At 41.8% G+C, this 22182-nt stretch overlaps 2 protein-coding genes across 5 annotated transcripts in view; both read left to right on the top strand.

The window, feature by feature from the left end:
* Positions 1-6094: 6094 nt before the first annotated feature.
* SMIM8 (small integral membrane protein 8) lies at positions 6095-20508 on the top strand. Of its 4 annotated transcripts, none has more exons than XM_038132608.1 (4): positions 6095-6240; positions 7274-7415; positions 8352-8514; positions 20490-20508. In XM_038132608.1, exons 2-3 carry the CDS (start codon positions 7296-7298, stop codon positions 8508-8510), a joined length of 279 nt encoding a protein of 92 aa, XP_037988536.1. In that variant the 5' UTR covers positions 6095-6240; positions 7274-7295; the 3' UTR covers positions 8511-8514; positions 20490-20508. The 4 variants fall into 4 exon arrangements, with proteins under 4 accessions (XP_037988536.1, XP_037988534.1, XP_037988533.1 ...); XM_038132606.1 differs by lacking the exon at positions 20490-20508 and adding an exon at positions 9686-17922; XM_038132605.1 differs by lacking the exon at positions 20490-20508 and having other exon boundaries at positions 6096-6240; positions 8352-8752.
* CFAP206 (cilia and flagella associated protein 206) overlaps positions 9810-22182 on the top strand; it is a 41020-nt gene continuing 28647 nt past the window's right edge. Inside the window, exon 1 of the mRNA XM_038132603.1 lies at positions 9810-9929. The gene's annotated coding sequence lies outside the window, so the exon portion shown is untranslated. The remainder of the gene's footprint in view (positions 9930-22182) is intronic.

Genomic DNA, 22182 nt, shown 5'->3' on the forward strand with positions numbered 1-22182 from the left:
AACTACAGGCCAGTCAGCTTGATCTCAGTGCTGGAGAAGGTTACGGAACAGAACACCTTGAGCGCCATCATGCAGCATGTACAGGACACCAGGGAATCAGATCCAGCCAGCCTGGGAGTAGGGAAGACAGGTCCTACTTGACCAACCTCATCTCTTTTTATGACCAGGTGACCTACCCAGTAGCTGAGGGAAAGACTGTGACCTGACCTTTAGCAAAGCCTTTGAAACCGTTTCCCAGGGCATTCTTCTGGAAAAGCTGGCAGCCCATGGCTTGGACAGGCACACTCCTGTCCTGGTTTAAAACTGGCTGAGTGGCCAGGTTCAGAGAATGGTGGTGAACGGTGCTGCATCCATTTGGCATCCAGTCACTAATGGTGTCCCGCAGGGATCAGTATCGAGGCCAGCCCTGTGTAACATCTTCATTGATTATTTGAACAGGGGGATAGAATGCACCCTCAGAAAGGCTGCAGATGATGCTAAGTTGAGTGAGAGTGTTGAGGCCCTCTACTTGAGGACAGGAAGGATCGGCAGAGGGATCTGGACAAGCTGGATCAACGGGCTGAAGCCAATTTTTCTAAGGTTCAACAATCAACACCTCCATCTCTGGAAGCGTTAAAGAAATGACTGGACATGGCCCTTAGTGCTATGGTTTAATTGGCACGGCAGTGTTCAGTCAAACACTGGATTCACAGATCACAGAAACCAGAATGGACCACAAGGATCATCAAGCCCAGTTCTTAAGTAAATGGCCCATACAGGGATTGAAGCCACAACTTCATTGTTACCAGCACGATGCTCTAAACAGCTGAGCTCCTCTCAGGGTCAATAATCTGGAGGTATTTTCTAACCTTAATGATTCTATTATTCTATGTGGTGGTATTTATATATTGAAAGACAACTGTAAGGTGCAGAAAATCTGAAGAGAATAGTGTGTGTCAGATTCCCTTACAACAGAGTTTGTTCTGTTGAAACTGTGAAATTTCTACCCTCTGTAGTCTTCTTAGGAGCTGTGTCCTCTGCCTGAGAATAGAAAGGGTGCCCACATTAGAAAGGATTTTTAGTTCTCACAGCTTAAACTGATTGGGAGTCCTGATGTCAGAGGCAGAGGTTAGTCCTGGTCTGTGCCTCCGCTTCCAACTGCATTCCCAACTGCATTGCCCTGCTTATGTTAGACTGAAAAATGAACTTTATTATTTTTTCTTTTCTGGCAATGGGCCAGGGAACAAAACTGGCATACTCCTAGGCTGAGCAATTATGACATTGCATGCAAAGAAGTCCAGAGCAATTACAAGTGAAAAGAGGTCTCCCCTTGCCCTTCCTTTTTGGACATGCACTCTTAGTTCAAATTTGTCTTTAAACTCCACTGTAAGGTATCTGACTGTACATTGTTGTAGTGAGAAAACTCAGTGCTACACATGTTTCTCTGCTCTCCTTTTGTAGTAGAAACCACCCTTTTCTTTCTAGAGGGGATGATTTGAGTTTTGATATTTTGTTCCCAGTCAGAACCAATTTACCCACTCAAAAATGAAAGTAGAACCAAAGTGCCTTTTTCCTTCCATACTGAATTCAGTTAAAAAGGGTTTAGAAGCTTGATCAGTGTTTGAAGAATAACAATTGCTTTAATCTTTGCTGGAAAGCATGGCTGAGTGATTTGTTTTGTCTCACAGAGACACCGCTGGCTAACAAGTATTATGGAAGACATACAAATAATGTTATGAAACACAGAGGAGTCTTGGTTTTAAAATGCATATTGCCTTAAAACTGTTTTGGATTGTCAGTGCTAGGGTTTCAAACAGTGCATGCTGCTGTCTGAAAGCAGCTTTCTTTCAATGGGAACAACACAAAGGAGCAAAAGCTGCTGAAAATCAGCATAAGGACTCTTGAGACTGACATGAGCAGAGCAACATCCACACAGAAAACCCTCAACACCCTCAATGCCACCCCTGTCTAGCTGGTCTGTTCGCTTCTTATGCATTTATGTCCTTAATATAGCCATATTGCTTCACATGCCTCAGTGCAACAATGATTGCTCTCACCATTAGCTTTGAGCAAAGAGAAAAAAAGTACTTCTAATTACTAATTTCTGCTTTCCCTTCTCCCCCAGATTTGTTCAGCACAAAACAAAAAAAAAGTCCCAGGTGTCAACTCCAATTAAAATATTGTGAAACTCATGGTGCCTAAAACATTTAAAAATCATTTTTAAAGGTGAATTTCACATTCTTATATCAAACTCTAACAAATGTGATGGTAGCTGCCCCTCTCACTACAAGTCATACCAGTGCTGAAGTTCCAGTGTAGTTGCAAAAACAATTTTTTCAGCCCACAACAGCTCTGTAACTGTGTCTCTAAAGCAAGGATAAGCTTATCAGTACCTTGAGGCACTCTATCTTTATTCTGAAGACAATGTGAAGCTCTGCTCTTGTACAGTACTTGAAATAAGCAGGAGCTGTGAGGTCAATCAGCCGGGGCAGGAGGCACAGTGCTGCTCCCTGGACTGCACCAGGCTGGCTGTCGCAAGCTAACCATGTCTGCGGGGCACAGCACCGGCTTCGCTCTGTTCTCTACAGAAGCTCTTCTGCAGCTCAAATGATAAGGGCATGTGAGTCTCAAAAAAAGCAGAACTTGCTGTTAGGTTGTGAATGGCTGTGGCACAAAGCACAATGCTGAATGCAGAATCCCAAAGGAATTTAGCTGAAAGGAAAATAAATCTCAGTAAGAGGTTCAGGTTTAGAAAAGGAAGGGGTTTTTGTGTGATTTCTTTTCAGAAGAGATACTCAGATATTAAGAGGATGGGTGACTCAGAAATGCCACAGATGTTTACTATTCTACACTTTTATAAAGCCTCTCCTATAAAATACACCAAACAACTTCTTAAGACTTAATGGATTGAATGTTTCAACATCCTTTTGGGTCAGATGATAGCAACATAATATTCACATTAAAAATAACATACAACATTTTCCCACAGTCATAAAGCAAAACTAGAAACAGTAAGCAGTCCAAGCTTTTCATCACTGCACAGTTAATCTGGTTAGTTGGCACATGCTTAACATATGCCAAGTACCAGCATTCACATCAAAGCCTAGGCCTGTTTCTACATCCCTCTCTGCCTCTCCTTTTATGCACAAAGCCTTATCCTGCAGCTCTTCATACAGAGAATATATTCTCTTCAGCCAGTGGTGTTTTTTTGTACAGCGTAGGATCTTCCCCTGTCAGTGATGCCTGGGACCTAACTGTACTTTATAAGATGGGAACTGCTAGAGAACTAGCAGCAACCTAACAGTCCTTGCCACCAATATATTGCAAACGTGTTTTGGCACAAACCCATCCTACCAAAATCTAGAAAAAACTGTTGTGACCCTGGCTGACTCTGGATCAGAAGTTTTATCTGCATCGGTGATGTAACTGCTGGGAAGGGGTACATGGGTCAATAAGTGAGTGTGCTTTCTCTCTGTTGATGGAATTCTTTTGGCTTCCAAATTGTGGGGGAAAAATTGCTTGGGAGCTGTATGCAGAACATCTCCTATATTACAGTAAAAAATCCCCCTTCCCCTCAAGAAAACCAAGCTACCTTCAAAAAAGCTTGCAAAAAAGCTCTTGCAAAAACCTCACATTGGCTTCTTTCAATTAGACAAATATGAAAACAAACAAAAGCAGCTTCACTCAGATTTTCTACTCAATAGTTTCCAAACAAAATCAGCTGCGTGGCATATGCCACCAAAACAATAGCTACCAGATTAGCAGATGGTATGTTGTGAATTAATTGTTGACACAAACCCCAGACATACCACTCAATCCTCTCCTGACACCTAAACTTATTTCCCTATTATTTTTCTCACCTCATTATATTTGCTCACAACAAGAAAAAAACATTTAAATTTTAGATACTCCATCTGGACTTAGACTTGAGAAGTTAACCTGCAATTTATTATTACTCTGCCATCTTTAAAAAAAAAAAAAAGGCAGTTTGTCTACTGCAGAATAAAAACATGGAACAGGAAGCTCTGTGAGCCTGGATACCTCTACATTTCATAGAATCATTCAGGTTGGAAATGACTTCTAAGATTATCAAGTCCCACTGTACACCTGAGGTCACTGTTTTCACCACTAAACCATATCCACAACTGCCACATCCACATGCCTTTTGAGCCATTCCTGGCCAGCTTGTTCGAGTGCCAGACCACCCTTTCAGTGGAGAAATTTTTCCCAATCCAAACCTCCGCAGTGCAACATGAGACCATTTCCTCTTGTCTTGTCAGGAGGAAGTGATCAACCCTCACCCCACTACAACCTCCTTTCAGGTAGTTGTACAGGACTATAAGGTCCCCCCTGAGCCACCTCTCCTCCAGGCTGAAAAACCCCAGCTCCCTCAGTGTCTCCTCATGGGACTTGTGCTCCAAACCCTTCAGCAGCTTTGTTGCCCTTCTCTGGACGTGCTCCAGCACCTCAATGTCCTTCTTGTAGTGAGGGGGCCCAGAAGTGGACACAGCACTCGAGGTGTGGCCTCACCAGTGCCGAGCACAGGGGAACAATCACTGCCCCGGTCCTGCTGGCCACACTATTGCTGATCCAAACCAGGATGCCACTGGTTCTCTTGGCCACTTGGGCACACTGCCAACTTGTGTTCGGCCACCGTTGGCCAAGACTTCTGTTTGTTCCCTCCTGCCTCCCTGGCTGCAGTAAGCAGACACTCCACCAAAGTCCCCTCACTCACCCTCCACGTACAGAAAAGTGTGAGCTGGGGCAGGTGAGTCCAGAGCTACATGTGCTAATCCAGCAGCTCACAGCTGCTAAAACTGTAATACTATCCATCACACTTTGGTTCTGCCTGCCAGTTACCTAAGAAAGCACTGATCTGTGTCCCTCCATACCCTACAGGTATTGTTTTTTCCAAAATTTCAATTTTCTCCCCTATTTACGAAGTGGCTGAAACTGCCTGGTGGCATTGAAGGTAGAAAGGGAGGCACAAGCAGTCAGAGGCAATCACATGGGCTTTGTTTCCTCTGGACTTCAAGCAATTTTATTAATTTTACTGTTTACAAATAAAAGGAAACAAAACATCACCACACAGCAGCATTTATATAACCAGGAGTTTCTAGACACCCAAAATCTTGGGTTTGGATCTACACAACAGAAGTGGGACACTTAAATCGGAGCATATTTTCCTGCTCAGCCAACTGTACTCCTAGAGACTGTCTCCACGTGAATGCCCTCTTCCTCATTCCAGCACTTGGGATCAACCACGCAGTTCTGGGCTCCTCAGTTACAACAGAGACATGGAGCTCCTGGAGTGAGTCCAGTGGAAGGAAACAAAGATGACTACGGGACTTCAGCATCTCTTTTACAAGAAAAGGCTGAGGGAGCAGGGCCTGTTCAGCCTCGAGACGAGGTAGCTGAAAGGGGGCCTCCACAGTGTCTGTCAGTAGACAGGGAGGCTGCTGAGAGCATGAGGCCAGGACTGGCTGTGACCATGGCCAGGTGCTCGGAGCAGGCTCAGCGGTGAAGGGCCTGTCTGATCCAGCCAGCTTCTCCCCCATGGGAAGCTCCCTTATTAGTTTGGGATGCTGCGTTGTCTTCTGTGCCCTTCACTTTAAAAAGCACATTGAGGTGCTGGAGTGTAGCCAGCAAACGGCAAGAAGGCTCTTGAAAGGTCTAGAAAACGCGTCTTATGAGGAACAGCTGAGGGAGCTGAGGTTGCTTATTCTCAAGAAGAGGAGGCTGAGGGGGCCTTTATCCCTCTCCACAACTCCCTGGGAGGTTTTTGGGGCCGGTCTCTTCTGCCGCGCCTGCAGCGACTGGACTAGAGAGAACGGCCTTGAACTGAGAGAGGGGACGTTTAGATTAGACATCAGAAAAATATTTTTCACTGTTAGGGTGGTCAGGCGTTGAAGTATTTCCCTGGCAAGTGGTGGAGTCACCACCCTGCAGGTGTTCAACAGGCCTCTGGATCTAGCGCTGGCTGATTTAGTGCTTATGGGTTACAGTGGCAGTGACGGGTGGACGCTTGTACTGGATGACCTTAAAGATCTCTTCCAGCTTTGACGGCTCTACGACTCGGGCAAACAGCTCCACAGCCCCAACAAGTAGAACGCGCTCCTCCCGCCGCCGCACGGCTGAGGGGAGGGCAGAGGCGGGCCGGAACCCGTCCCCCTGGCCCGCGCCGCCGGCCTCCGCCCGGGAGGGGGCGCCAGCGCGCAGGCGCAGCCCCGCCCCGCGGGGAGGTGCCGCTGGCTGCGAGCGGTGAGTGCTGGGGGGGGCGGGGTGGCGCGCGCGGCGTTAGCGTCCCCTCCCCGCCGTTCCGTCAGGCGGTGGCACGGGGGCACCCTGGTGTCCCGGGAGTCCCCGTTGGGCTCTTCCAAAGTGGGGCCAAACTGCCCCCGTCGTCCCGGTGGCGGCGCCAGCAGCCCCTCGCCGCCCGGAATGGGGTTGTGCGGCTGCCCTTGCGCTGCCCTTCCCTTCCCGGGGGATCCCCAGCACCGTGTCTCCTCTGCCCCTCAGTAATCAGAGGCAGCCAAGGGCCCGTTTTTCCGCCTTCGGTTTGAGTTGGGAAAAAGTAATCTTTGGGTTAAAAATCGTCTCGTTCCAACGCCCCTGCCAGGGCCAGGGACACCTTCCACAAGACCAGGGTGCTCGTGAGCCCCATCCAACCTGGCCTTGAACACTTGCAGGGATGGGGCATCCACAGCTTCTCTGGGAAACCCGTTCCAGTGCCTCACCACCCCCAGAATAAATAATTTCTTGCATATGCTAAGTATCTTAAGATCCCCTCTTTCATTTTGAACCCAAGGCATTTGCCCTGTGAGTGCAAAAGTGAGACCTGAGTGCTCAGCCTGCTGGGGTGGGTGGCTAAAGTGACTGCACTACAGTGGTGCTTGGGCTGACCTGTCATGTAGAAGGTTTTTTGAAGAAGATTTTTTCCTAGGATTGTCTTTTTTTTTGCCAGTGGTCTGAAGACTGATGCTTTTTGGTCCACAGGTAGCTAAAGCATTAGCCAAAGGCAAGTGAAAAACCCTAAGCCCATTATCAGGAAAATTAAATTTGCTGTATGAAGATGTGAATCTCCTAAGGTTAATTTTAAGGTGCACAAATTTAACAAGATTGAAAATCAGTGTGCACAAGCTGAGAATGTTAGGTGATAACGGAGGTGATCAGTAATACTTATATCAGCTAAAATTGATGCTGTAAGACAAACTGAGTGTGAATTTGCATTCAGTGAATGCAGCTCTTCCAGGTTTTTTGCAGAAATTACACCTGTTTTTCATTCTACTTCTAGGAAGTATTCAACATTAAGCGATATGTCTTCCACCAAACCTTCAAATGAAAATGAAACACCCAAAGAGAGAAAACCAGGACTGAGGAGTGTGCAGACAACTATGCTTTTCCGAGCTGTGAACCCAGAGCTTTTCATTAAACCTGTAAGACAGTCGTTCTGAGAGAAACTAAATATGCTTGAAGAGATACAGTTGCTTTAAAGTGATCATTACAATTCTCTGGACATTATATAACCATCTCTTGTTATGCAAATCACTCAGAAATATAAGTTTAAAAATTTTTTTTCCACTCTTGATTGTAAAAAGTGCAGAACATTACATTGCTTATTGCAGCTTTTATTTCATTGCTATACTGTCTGATTCTTTTGTACCTAGCCAAGTTGCTTTCAGAAGGACCTGTTTAGAGGTATATTACCCATGTAATTTGACAAGGTAAATAATATTAGCAATAAAAACCATCAGGAGCTGTTTTTAATATTTAAAAGGGAACAAATCGTAGAATGCAATCTTTCTTGGTATGAAGTGAATTGATTTTGGTAGCTTTTCAATATTTTGGATTTTTCTTTTTCTTGCTTTTATAATTAAGTTGATTGTACTCAGGTTTTATTTGCATTTGCAGAGCCCTGAAATGAGTGAAATTTTGTGCATATAATAAGTATAGATTTAATGAAAGTAGATTTTGTGATAAGAATACAAAGTGTGGTTTAGAGGATTGTAATCAAGCAGGACCAGAGTGCATTGTCCCAGTAGTATATCCAGATGAATTCTGTCAAAAGTTTTTAGTGGAGACCTTCAGTAATTGGTTTTGTCTGGTTCATTCATACTCAATCAGCATTTCCAACCAGCAAAATAGAGAGTATTGGGCAAAGTGCTGTTCTGTCTCCAGAAAGAATCTTCTTTTTCAAAGGGAATTCCTTTTGCTGTCAGAAAATTCAGTCTGCAAGAAGGCAGTGATCATTTTTTGCTGGTGTCACAATAGTTTACTTTCACTTTCTAAGCTGAAATAGATGAATGTAATGCTTGAGTTTAATGAAAAATGTTTTGACTAAAAACATTTACCACATTTTTTTTTCTTGTCAGAACAAACCTGTGATGGCGTTTGGACTGATAGCAATTAGCCTCTGTGTGGCCTACCTTGGTTATCTGCATGCAACAGCAGAGAATAAAAAGGACCTCTACGAAGCAACCGACAGTGAGGGGTCCAGATATATGAGGAGGAAAACTTCCAAGTGGGACTGAGAATGTAAGAAGGGAAATCAGTAAATCACTCACAGAACTTTTCCGGGCAACTACTGTTTTTTTTCTCTTTCCCTTGAAATAATGGATAAATGTCGTGCTTGCTATTTAATCTAATTCAAGTTCCTTTATAAAATGCTGTGCCTGTACAAATAAACTGCAGTAAAGATACATCTGAAAATAAAAGTGATTTTAAGAATTGCCCTCTGTGATCTCCACAGAGATCATTGTCAGAAGACATGAAATCACTTCAGACCTCCAATCAATGCTGGTAAATGCATTAGAAACTGACATGTTAGTTCAGCTTTCTCCTTGCTTTGATTGAATGAAGTCAGGAGTTTGTTTTTTTTTTAACAGAATGAATAATATATTGTCTTTGAGAAGAAAAGTAGATGTCTTGATCTGTTGATAGCAGCGGTGCAAGTAAACTAATTTTAAGGCAAGGAAGATCTGATAAAGCAATTGGTGAAGAGTTTTATTTCATAAAGGAAACTGTAAAATACTGGCCAAAATAATCCTTGGATACTTAATATACTCTTCCTTACAAATAAAAAAAGGTAAATCAGTAGCCAAATAGAGAAAAAGTGAAACAAGTGCTTCTGGTAAGAGAAAGGTAGGAAGAACTCAGCCATTATCTTTCCTGTTTGGCATCAAATGACAGATCAGTGAGCATGCTGGCTTCAGCCTGCCAGTTGATAGCTTTAGCTCCAGCTTAGCCAGAGTTTGTGTAATGTTCTTGACTAGTCAGCAAGACTGGTTTTATTTCAACTGCATTCAAAAACTTAATTTCTCTATATTGCAAAGTACATTTTATGATGTTAATTTATTGCAGGTTACTGAACTCAAAATAAGGAATGGAAAGTGTAAAATCCCAGATACTTCTGTGAGTGTGGCTGGAGGGTGGGTGGGCATTGTGGCGTTTCCCTAGCACAGATGATGGTCCCCTGTGAGCCTTTGAGCACCCTGTACAGGCAGGTGTCTTCCTCTTCCAGCACTGGGTCCTTCTCCCATGAGCTTCCCAGCTGCTTCTGGGTGCCTGATATTTCCTAGACAGTGTGCCATTAACCAAACTCCAGAACATCTAGTGGGAGGACACATACCAGGCTGTGACCTGTTTCTCCCATGTACCCTTACTGATGTTATGTTGCAGTTTTCCATTCGGTTTCTTGTATTTACAGACCCAAGAAGGGCTCCCAGTGAGCTGAGAGACCTCTTTGTCCATCCTCTTCTGACCAAGGTGGCTTCTGTCACGCCAGAGAAGGAACATGTAGGAACTCCTTCTTTACTATTCTGGGAGTTGCTTTGGGTTTTATTGAAAGATTTTGGTACTGAAGATAAAAAACGTTTCTGGCTGCCTTGAGGGACAGCAGTTGCACCATGGGATTTCTCTGTATCTCCCTCTAAGTCCTTCACTTTGAATCTGTGAGTTTACTCCTGTTCTTGTTTTATAGTTAACTGTATCTTAAATTCAGCGAGGCTTTGGTTAAACTGCCTCCTTCCTGGGAAGGGAAGTGAGCTCTACCTATAATAAAGCTTTTTTTTTTTTTAAAGAAAGGGCGGTTTTGCAGCCTTTAAAAGCAGATTCCCCTCTGTGAGCCTGCTGCCCTACAGCAGCAAGGTTCCTGGGCAAATCTAAGTTTGCAGGTGAGGAAACTACTTGCCTTTTGATTGGTGAAAGAATTTCTGGGTGAAATGATCAAATATTCAGAACTCTCACATGCTGTGCATATCCTGCAGAATATATTTTGTTTGATGTTTGTGAAGGATCTTGAGAATAAATCTGTTCTTTTTAAAATGGTCACACAGGATTTTAGCTCTTTTCAGTTCATTAAAATGCACAGGTCTTGTAGGTTTGCATAAATTTAACGAAATTATTCCCAAATCAGTGCTACAAGTAAGTATTTTTACCTGCTTTTCTATAGGCTTTTAGAATACATGCTTTGATCCTCTGCAGATGTCTGCAGATGAATTGAAAGCCCATTCTCTTATTTTCACATATTTGAAAATAATGCAAGATTTGTGTTCTCAAGATTCTCAGTTATGTTTTGTGAAGTGAATATGGATCTGGCAGTTACTGGGGAAAAGAAAGCGGGACTGGAGGCATAAAAGATAACTGACCTGGACAGGGTCTAGGCATGTACATGCCCGTCACACTTGTTACAAAAGCTGTCTGAGATAGGACCTCTTGAATGTTGGCTGGACTCAAGTCCTGTTGACCAGGTTACTTCAGAACTGCAAGGTTGAAGGAAGAATGGCTATTTAAATTTGTCCTATTGTTTCTTTGCCAGCTGCTGTATAGATAACTCTTAGTGATACACAATTTATATATAAAAAAGAGATAAAGCAGTGCAAATACAGAGAGGTATGTGGTAGGTTAATGAATGTTAGAGTATCAACACAGGCATTTGCTGTTTTAAGTTTCTGATTTTTATCATAAGAACAATGTGTGTATAGGGATTAAAGGGGAAAAAAAACCAACCACCCAAACAAAACAGCTTTGATACCAAAATTTGTTTGCTCAGCTCTGAAAGCCTGGCACCCCTTATGCATCTGGAGGACAAACACACAGCACCAGTATAGTTTCTTTTGTTCTGTGTTTTTCAATTTCAATCTTCAGTATAGTGATAATTATCTATAAGGGGTGATAACTGACTTGACAAAAACTGTGAGTCAAAATTATTTCCTGGGCAGAGGCTCTTTGAGATTTTTGCCAGTTCTTTCCTGTCTGTGCTGACTTTCACGTCTTTTACCAAGAACAGCAACAAAATGCTATGATTAAAATATCCAAAACTGTAGCTGTTGTACTTTTCCTGAGATCTCCTTAGACTGTGTGATGTGAATGGGACTTGTTGGCATTCAACAACAAAAAGCAATTAAATAATTAAAGGGCCAAAGCCTACTGTGATGCTGTTTAACTATTTCCAGGGAAAGCTAGTTCTTTGTGGGTGAAACCAGCTCTTCCCCAGTAACAGTTGCTACACAGGAAGCTGCATTCAGGCTGGAAAGGGTCACTTCGTGAAACCCTCCCTTATCTGTCTCCTGGATGTTACTGAATTGTCAGCATGTTTGAATCCTAATTGGAAAGCAAATATTTCAGCTAACTTGGTAAATAATTGCCAATGATTTTTCTTTTTTTACCAGCTTGCGTATTTTCTGTAGCAATGGTAAGAGTTTTGCCTGTAAATGAGATATGTCAGGAATAGAGTTCTGACACTCTAGTAACTATTACAGAGTGATACTGGAACACCACAATGATTAGAAGTTCTGATCTGAATTCCTTTGTTGTGCTGTGTGTTCAAAAAGGGTACCACCACCACCCACCAGGGCTGCTTTTGATCAGTATCAGGAGTATAGGCCTTCCAGTACACAGTGTTAAACGCATCGTAAGATACTGGGAAAGTTCATTTCTGAAATTCCTTTCTTTTATTGCAATCTTAGATTTAGGAAGGCCCCAAGTCCTCTTGATTCTATGTGCTCTGGCCAGTCATGAGTGCATTTACATCTTAGTAAGAAAGAACTGCTGCATATTAGTAATTCCAGTATATTCAGTGAGGGAACAAGGTCAGCTGTTCTGCAGTGCATGAAGTATTCTGAGTTGGGCATAATGAAGTGTGAAAGGCAAAGGAGCTGCAGGACCATTAGCAAATGTTTTTTGAAGCTCAGGTACTTAGGAAAGAACTATGTTTGATTTAACATCTGCACAGATCATCCCATCATTCTTCAACAGGACACAGCTGGGATGTTTAATCCTGAATCTCACCTTCTTACACCTGATTCTGGCTCCTGACCTTAGACTGACGCTCTGTACAGTCTCTTGAGGTTTGATTTTTTCATGGCGTACCACAATGATAACCTCAGTGATGAAGGGCTCATGGTAGCATTCATATGTTTGAGGATCTAGGAAGAATCTGAAGTATATGCTGTGCCTGATTGTCTTAGAAGTTTCTGATCAGCAGTGTAAGGTTTTGTAGAAATCATGTTGTGCATGGTTTTTTAATGTGTGTTGTGAAGAGGAATGTTTGGTTTCTGATTTAAACAATATCAAGAGTTTATCAGTGTCCTGAGAGCCCTAGCAGCAGGGTGAGTGCCCTGCATGCCTGGGGGCATGGGGCTTCAGCCTTGCATTGACATGCACAGTGTGAAACACATCCAGAAGGCCAGAGGCCTTCTCTTTTTCAGTTTTTTTCTCTTCACTGCTTGATAAAATGGACAGGCGAAGAGCTGTGTCATCAAGGCACAACATTCTTTCATTACTGTGGAAATAGCCAGCATGACAGAACTGAGTGCTTGACAACCAAGACTGTAATTCTGAAGAATAACAAATAAAAAAGTTTAGTTTGGATTTTTTTTTTTAATGCTTGCCATAACCAGGACCTTTATTCACCTGAGATTTGAACTCTAGTGCCAGAAGAAGTACTTAGCCTGAAAAATGACTGGCTTTGTGCTTGATGAGATGTGAGCTTGAGCTGGCTGGATTTTTAATTCAGAACATTTTACTACTTTTTTTTTATTGCATGAAGTTTATGGACTTCATTGTAAGTTCATTGTCAGACCTTGTTTCATGACTAGGTACATTTCCGAAGGGAAAAAAAGTACAGGCTTAACTTTAAATCTGTCCTGAAGGTTTGTGTCCATCAAAGTTAGGAAAGCGTTTAACAAATTGGCTGAATCTGGGCCCTAAGTGAGGTGGAGGAGAAGAACTGCCAACATACATATATTCCTAAATGAAGCATGCCAGCTGTAGGTTTATGTTTCTCTATAGGCTTGACTCATGCTTTATATGGCTTTTTGGATATCTGAGGAAAGACTGAAATACCCAAAGAGATCCTTCTGGATCTGAGCCTTCCTGCTTTCTGCACCACTTCATGGGGCTTTTTACTGCCGGAGCACCCGAGCGCTCCTCAGCCAGGCGTTACTCAGCACGTCTGACACCTGTCATCTGCAGTCTGCAGCCTCCCACCAGATGACAAACAGCTCACAGAGAATTGCTGGAGTGGTTTGCTTTGGAATTTTATTTTATACAAGTTTCTAAATAGCTATCTGTTTATACTGCAGGCAGTCAGAGCAATGCACTTGGCATCTCAAGAGGAAAAGCAGGGAGGTTTACAGTGATCTTAAGTTTTCAGCAGAGTTCATTCCATTTCATGGAGCTGTTTTCCAAAGGAGCTCTGTCTCTTGCTGTCATAGTATCTGCTGACAGTAGCTGGCAGAATCTTAGTTCCTTGTGTTTAACCATTCAGTTACTTGGGATAAGACTGTTCCATATTTTCATAGACCTGAGTGCTCAGGATTTGAACAGGTACCATTTGCCCTGATAATATTGGCTCCAGAGACTAAGGGCTGGGGAGAATTCCCAGGTGGAGAATTCTACAGCTGAAACTATAAAATAAAGAGACAGATATAACTGAAGTAATTGCAAGATGTTTTGTATTTGTTGGGGTTTGTTTCTTGCAGTTTATCTCAAGTGGTTTGTTAACCTTAGTGAGCTAAGTGCTAACTAACAGTGAGCTTGGACAGCTGGTAGTGGAAAATTTATTCATCATCTCTCTAAGCAAACACGTCAGTGCATGAGTGATTGAAGTGGGGTTTTAAGTGTAGGATAATTCAAAGTCCATCACTCTACCAAACTAATAAGTGGAGACAAGTGAAGTCACTGCATTCTCATGGAAGTTTAATTCATATAAAATACTTTGAACAGATATTTGGCACACTCTGGCACTATTTCTGACTGACATGTCTGTAAAGCCTTACCTCTTTGAATTATGGCAGCTCTGTGGATAACTGACGTTCAATGTTCATTTCCTTCTTACATCCATGCTGAAAAAATCCAAACTTCATGTTCACAGTTGTCTAATTGATTGCATAAACTGCACAGAACACACTGTTTGCCTGCGTGTGTCTGTGTGTGTTAGGCAACATGAGGGGCAATTCTGCAAGCTGCATGTTAGAAAACCAAGATAATGTTGAAGTATTTAAACTCTCCTTGAACAAACAGTTCAACAGGTTCTCTTACACTGATAGATAAGTAGATTTGTTAGCTCTTCTCTACTATGGAGGACATAATATATAATCATCATTCTGCAATGCCTTACTGATCACATGGAAGGGAGAAGTCACCCTGTCTTAAAGGGTTAGCCCACTTTTTTTTCTGGAATACAGTGGCAGGGACTGATACAAACCATGGCTGGTTACAGGAATAGGTGTTGTCTGTGGTGGACCTTAGTCCTGGGCACCTTATTCATCCAGACAAGACCAAGGGCCCTGGTGAGTGCACATCCCAGGCCCTTCTGGATCTACAGCCTTTGGAGGCATATTTGGAGACACACAGCAGGAGCTTCAGATCTGGCCAGCTGTGTCTGTACATATCCATGCTGCTGGCCCACTCTGGGATGGACTTACTCAGCAGTGTATGCACAGCACATATAGCTCATAACAGTCTGTCACACCCTGGCATTGCTTCTCATTGCCTCTTGGGAAGGGAAAAACATTTTGTTTTACTGCTTTCAAGTGTTAAGTTGAAGGTGTGTTTATTCCACTTAGAAACAGCATGTCCTCTTAAGTCTATGTGCTTGGTTTTGAAGAGATGAAAGAAGCCACAACTTGGCCTAAATGAGTAGCTTGGTAATGTAGATAAATAGACAAGATAGCAAGCAGTAGGATTGCTATGGCATCAGGAGAGCTATTCGCCATGCACACTATTTGGTATTTCAAGGAAATATTTTAGCAAGTAAAGTAACTAAGTGCGATTTAAGATTTTTTTTTCCCTTGTAGTTGTACTCACTGCACAATTTTAATTATGATTGACTGGCATGTTTTAAAAAAAGGCCATTTTGTATTCTTTAGATTTCTGCATGCCAGGTACCGTGAGTACATGAGCAGCTGGTAGCTAAAAAAATTGTGGGCTCAGACATACAAGCAAGCCTTCTGTTGCATGAAGCAGAGGCAGCATATGTTTGTTGGCTTGATTTTGTTCCTGTTTCAGAAGTATTGCAGCATAAGAAGTAACACTACCCATGTTACTTGCAACTCTGATTCCAAGGGAGTCATTCTTTATGACTGTTATGTCTGAATGATGCAAATAAAGAATCTTTCAGATAACATCTGGACGCTCGAGTGCCAGTGATGGCACATATTGACAGCAGAGTGCATGAGACAAAGCCTAGAATGGGGAGCTGTAGTGCTGCAGTGAATAATACAGAAAGCAGGATTTCTCTATTAGTCATTCAGGAGATGTCTAATAATTGCCAGAAAATACCACAGTCTTAGGAACAGTCAGACTTTCTCTCTAAGGCAATGTTATGGAAGACTGAAAAGTGGGTTGTCTAATTACTGTAGCTGAGCAGCTGAACTAGTAGAGAGCTGTGGAGAATGGCTGAGAAGCAGCTAATTAATAAAATAGAGACATCTTGCTCGTTAATCCCTCAAAGGTCTGCAGAAGAGCTCTGTGACATCTTAAAAGGAAGATATGCAGATTGTGAAACCTTTGAATGCCTCATGGAGAAATGAAGTGTGAAAGGAACTAATGAGGCTGGTAGCATTTGGAGTGTGAGTGCACACTGTCTGTGCGTGTGAGGCAATTAAGGAGCCGCAGCGCCTGATGGGCACCAGAGCACAGAATGAATGCACCGTGTCTGTGCATGGGTGGAGTGGTACCCACACTGAGAGAAACCCAGCCATTGGGACTGGAGTTACTGGTGTGATTTCCTTTTCTGGGCTTAATTAACAGAAGTGCAGTGTTACATTTGCTGCTACTTAAAATACAGACAGAGGAAAACAAAGTGAATGACTGATCGCAGAATGCAGCAAGTGTCTGGTGGGAGATGCAGATGCTGGAACAGCTGGCATTAATATTGGCTAGTAGGTACAGTACATGGTGTCTTGGGGATATCTAGGCAGGATTCTGCCTGGGCATGTGTCAGCAGTGACCAGAAAGACAAATCCTAGAAGGAAGACTGAGCTAATAACAATGATGGCAACATCCTCAGGAGTGAGAAAACCTGTGCTCCCTTCACTGCAGTTTACTGGGACTAGCAATAAACTAGCTGTCTTTGGGTCTGTGAGCAAACCAAGAGTAAGGTAAACAGCTAGACTAACAACAGCTAGTAATCTAACTTCAAGCCTCATTCTTATTGCTGGGTCTTGCCTTTCTTTTGTATACTTGGACTTTTACTGTGCAGCTGCAGTCTGCTGTTGCCTTTCCTAAAACTTCAGTGATTAGAGAAAAATCCTACTCATCAAGGTGTCTGAGCATCATATTTTTCCATTATTTTTCTCATAAAATGACATTCTTCCTTTCTCAAGTCAGCTTTCCAAAAGGCACAGTCACTTCCAATGTGTTTATTAAAAAACTTAATCCACAGCATAAATGGAGTATTGCTGGCTATTCCACTTCATTCTGTTTTCCTTCATGGCTTCCTGGCAACTTAAACTGCTGATGTCAGATTAGTTGTGGGGCTCTGGTTGCTGTATCTGCTAGCCACAATAGCTGCTGTCCCTTCCCTGTGTTGCCTATGGTATCCCACAATGATTCCTGGGGTTTGGGGGTTTTGGAATTTTTTACTTGATGTGCCACACATTAGAGGGTTAGATTTTGGAAAAAAGAGTAATTTAACTTTGAGTCTAGCCAAGTACTGCAAGTAATAGATTTTGTAAAAGAGTAGTTTAACTCTGAGGGTGGAATCTGACCTACTTTGACTCTATGCCTAAGGTGTTAACCATCTTTGATGTGTTTCTGATAGTCGCTCCTTAGTATGAGGTTTATAATCCTGATTCATAGCCAGTTCTGATTTTCAATGTGGATTTAAAAGTCAGTGATCTGGACCTTCAGCCTTAAACTTCACCTTGAACAATCTTATCATTTCATTCTATTGATAGGAATCTGATGCTGAGACACTTAGCTATTCTAGTAAGCACCTTAAGTCCTTCTGTCATATTCCCTTTAAAATACTAAGTATGTCTGTCTGCTAAATATGCTTATTTCTGGGTCAGCTGACTAGATGATTTCATCTTATCCTGTTTTCTACTCTCCTGCTTCTACCTGGACAGCATCACCATTCATATTTAGTGACCTTTCAGGTGTTGCATCTAATTTCTCAGTTACAAAGGACATTTCTAGTATCAATAATAATCTCAAGTTGAATGTATCTTTCCTGTACTTTGAGGAAAGTGATTTTCTGCATATGGTTGTATTATAAACACATTCTTCGTATAGAGGAATGAAATTTAGGGACTTTTGAAAAAGGTCATTGTAATAAGAGGACATTAATTCTTAGTTTACCTGAGCTAGAATATTTAAATGCTTTAAATCTTTAAAGCTGTCATGAGAAAATTACTGAGGAGTTGATTCTCAAAATAATGTTCAGTGGGATACACATTCCTTTATATTTCCAGTCTGACTTGATATCTGATCTACATAAGCTGTTGTTTACAGACATAGCTTTAAAGTAACCTTGGAAATTGTCTCTTGAAGCTCCCAACTTCTTCCTCTAAGGCCTAACATCTTCCTTCTGAACACCAAATGCTTGCAGTTTTTGGCTTGTGACTTTCACTGGCCACAGGTTGGAGGAATCGAGATGCCAACACCTGTTAAGTAGGCTAGCTAGAAGGTCTCCCTAACCATAAATTCTACATTCAAAGCACAGTTCTGGGGCATTCAAAAGCTTTTCAATAAACCATGAATTCAAACAGAAGTGTTCTTGATATTGTAAGTAGTGGTTATGCGAGTAAATGCATCACTGCTGTGCTTGTGTCCCGTTGCCTTTAACTTGACTTCTAGCCCAGATGTGGTGACAACATCACCACAGGTAAATTCCTTTATCCACTGTGTCACCACAGTGAATCCTGGTCGGACTACCTGGCATAAGCATGTTCTTACTTATGAATCCATGGCTATGAGAATGTGAGTGAATCCTATGTAGTCTAAAATCAAAATTGCCCGTAAATGTAATAAAACAAAAGCCCTTTGTGTTTGAGGAAGAGGAAGGTGTAACACTGAAAAGGTACTGCAAAGGGAGATCATAATGCTTCTCTGATCCTTTTCATTAGTTTGTTAAGTAGAACTAACACAGAAGATTTTGGGAAACTGCACTCTCAAAGCCAATGTTCTCAAAATTCTTGTTTAGCTACATAAAAGTAGAGCACATTTTCTTTTGGGCACTGGCTCACCGTGTTTCAGGCACTTTATAACCAAGTTTGTGGTACAGTCTTTATAGTAACAGCCTAGGTAATGAGTTACAAATGAAATATTTATACAGCTTACCTGGTACTTTAGCCGAAAAAGTATGAAAAATCCATAGCAGAAACTTGTGGAGGCTCTTGCAAAGTTGTAGTAGGAGCTGCCATGGTTGAACATGCATACAAGTCATCTAAAGATGGGCAGTCCTGGAAAATAAAAAAGTGTAGCCTATGGCTCTTATGAAGAAAACTTTTATGAAGAGTTGCTGTCAAACACTACATAAGGTGTCATAAAATATGTGAGGCCTGCAAACTTGCTAATCCCAAAGAGCCACAGCGCATGTGTCTCAGATATGTCAAAGCATAAACTAAAACCTGAAACATTTCTAGCACTGGCAAGGCTAGTATCAAAATAAATGTCATCTAGGTCAGCACTGGAGCTCAAGTGTGCAAGGCAGCTCTAAAGAGGATCCTTTAGGGGTAACTCTTAGTACAGCCTCTCCCCCTTTGTACAAAAGGAGAGTTTTCTTATTAAAACTGGAAAATTATTCTGGATTTGGAGCTACATGTTGAAAACAGATTATGTTCCTTCATTTTCTGAATTAAATATTAAAAGTACCCTCACCTTGCTAAAAAAACATTAGCATTACTTTCAAGTAAGGCCACATTTTCACATAATGAATTCCATTTTAATTGGGGAGAGTTGTGAGTCCAGTCAACACATATATTTGTAGATCTTTTGTTATAAAACAGGATCTTTGCTCTTGATTCAATAGAGAACAAGGTAAATGCTTGCTGGCGTGTTTAATGGGTTATCATTAGTCACATGTGGAATACAGAGGACAAACTGCCTGTTGCTGTAATGTCTGTGTTAAGCTTCTCCTAAAGTTTCTTATCTGTGAGATTGACTGTTTTGTGGTGTGTCTGTATGTGTGTGTGTGTTAAACTTCTTTCCCCACTAGAAATTAAAAGTCACATTTGTGGTCACTTTTGAACAATAATTTGGATGAGCTTAGGTTAAAGTTAACTCCCTGAGGTGTGTTTCTTTTTACAGAGCAACTGCTGAATTCCACAACAGAAAAAAACCCCAAACCTATAAATGTGTTTATCTTCCGACTTTAATCTATATTTATACATTGCATCCTTGTGCCAATGAAAAAACAGAAAGAAAAGACAGGTGCCATCACTGTGATGAGGAAGAGGAGGCACCTCAAGGAAATGAAAAACCTCCCCATTTCTTAATGTGTTTAATCAATATCAGAAGATAGGTGTGAAATGATTATTCTTGTAACCAGCTTGTGTTAGTTTCCCATTTCTATTTAGGTACTGATTAAATATAAATGGTCATTTGTCTATGGATAGTTGAGAATGGAAACTGATTAACATTCAAGAATATATGTATATATTCAGTAATATCCATCTCTTGGTTATTAAACAGATGGCTTCTATAGAAGGCTTGCTGACCTCTCCTGGATAAAGACTCCTAAATGATTTGGAATGCTGTATTTGATGAGAGAAATCTGATCTCCGTCACAAGCTGGACTAATCCTGTTACAAACTACATTAGATGAAAATGATTGCTGTAGTCAAGAGCAGCGAATTCCCATTCCATCTCACAAACCATGCCATGTGAAAGAAACTGTGTTTCAAAGCATGACTCAGATAAGGCTGTAGTACTGGGTTCAGTTCAGTAAGCTGAGCTTTGTAAGTGAAAGCTTAGAATTACTAACTTTGCTGCCAAGGGAAAGTTCTTATTCTTTTAATTCTGCTGCCAAAATTCTTCTTACTCTTTTGATTCTGCTTTATTAGCAGGTACTGGAGAGTTCCTGGGTGACTTTGCTGGAAACCTTGCAATGTTACAGAAACCACGAGCCACCCAGTCTGCTGCATATGGGACATGAACTGTAATTCCCTGACATTATTGCTGGTCAATTAGAGGTGCACCCCTGTGACTGAGGCCTTGATCTGTGTTTCTGCTGTGCAAGCTGACACATGCTCTTGCAGGCTTGCCAATTCTGCACTGAGCTCTGCAGAGACCATCCTCTGCAGGGCTTTCACCAAGGACAATAGGGAGTTGGATTCCTTTAATAGTATGATGTGGGACCACTATGATCTTGCCAGAGGATTCCTGGGAAGCTGCCAAAAAGACAGCAAAACTTTCTTTTATTCCATTCAGAAGGAAAATATCCTGGGATTCTCTACACACACCACACTAGCAGAGGTCTTTCAGTATGTGCCCCAAATCTTTTTAGCTTTAAATCCAAGGTTAAGGTCTTAGAATGTACATGGTTCAAAGATCCTCCTGAACAAAAAGCTTCTAATACTGTAAAAGCCTGAAAGCCTTAGTTTCATCTGTTCCTGTGCTTGGTTCTATCTAAGCAGCAATATGTTGAGTGACTTGGAGTGGGTCTTGAAAGTCTGGCAGTGTAAAAGGACATACATGGTATTGAAAGACATCTTGAAAGAACTGAGCTCATTTGGAAGTGAATAATAAGGGTTGGAGTCCATAAGTCCTGTTAAGTTTCTAAAGGCCCTGCTGCTTGCATCTTTTTTCTTGTTTACTAAAATTATTTTTCCTTTAATAAAATTATTGTTCCTCTGAGAATACTAAAACTGCTTATCTTTCTGTTCCTCTAGTGAAAAAAGTACTTTTTTGGATACTGTAATCCTTAACATAAAATCATCATATTTTAATTGCCTTGCAGCCTTACTTAGGACAAAAATATCTGTGTTCCTGCAATTTACTTATCTGTTCTTACCCAAATGCTGGTACAGGAAGCAGGCTGGAAAATGTGAGAGGTACAATACTGTCTAAAGCCCAGGGGAACAGTAAGAACCATTATAACCCCACGGGAGGATGGCAGCTGATGTTAGGTGGTGGCTTTTTCTTGGTTCTCAGTAGATTCCTGTCAGGCCTCATTCCTCTCGTATATGACGTTTCTTGTTAAATCCAACATATGGCATTGAGGAGTTTCTGAGTTCAAACATGCTGTGTGGATTTGTCACTGTGTACTGCACCAGGTCTCCTTCCACAGCCCCTGGCAATAATGTTCTTACAGCACCTTCTACTGAACTCTTTTAAAAGTGGAAATTGTCCTTCCAGTAAAAAGTCATGCCAGCTTGATACCATAATGTGCTGGAAAAGCTGGATGTCAGTGGGTATCAGTATGACTTTATACTGAGGATAGCAAAACTTTTCCCCTTTGCCCATTCCTTGCAGGCTATCTTAATGGATCTGGTGTCTATAGACTAGAAGTGGGGAGTCTGCCAAAGGATTTATAATGCTTGAAAGCCACCCTCTTGAATGTATGCTGGAGGCAGGAACTTCTTGAATATTTTAGAGCAATTTATTTCTTCCTCCCCCTGAAAGTGACTGTCCTGTAGTGTCACTCTATGTGCACAGATGGGAGCAACCTCAACATATTTTTTTCAAGTATTTAAGTGGTTTTGACTAATCTACTGGAGTCAGAGTCAAAGAAACCAGAGCTAGAACAAAAAAGTG

This window comes from Motacilla alba, chromosome 3 (genome assembly GCF_015832195.1).
Source record: "Motacilla alba alba isolate MOTALB_02 chromosome 3, Motacilla_alba_V1.0_pri, whole genome shotgun sequence".
Taxonomy (NCBI): Eukaryota; Metazoa; Chordata; class Aves; order Passeriformes; family Motacillidae; genus Motacilla; species Motacilla alba.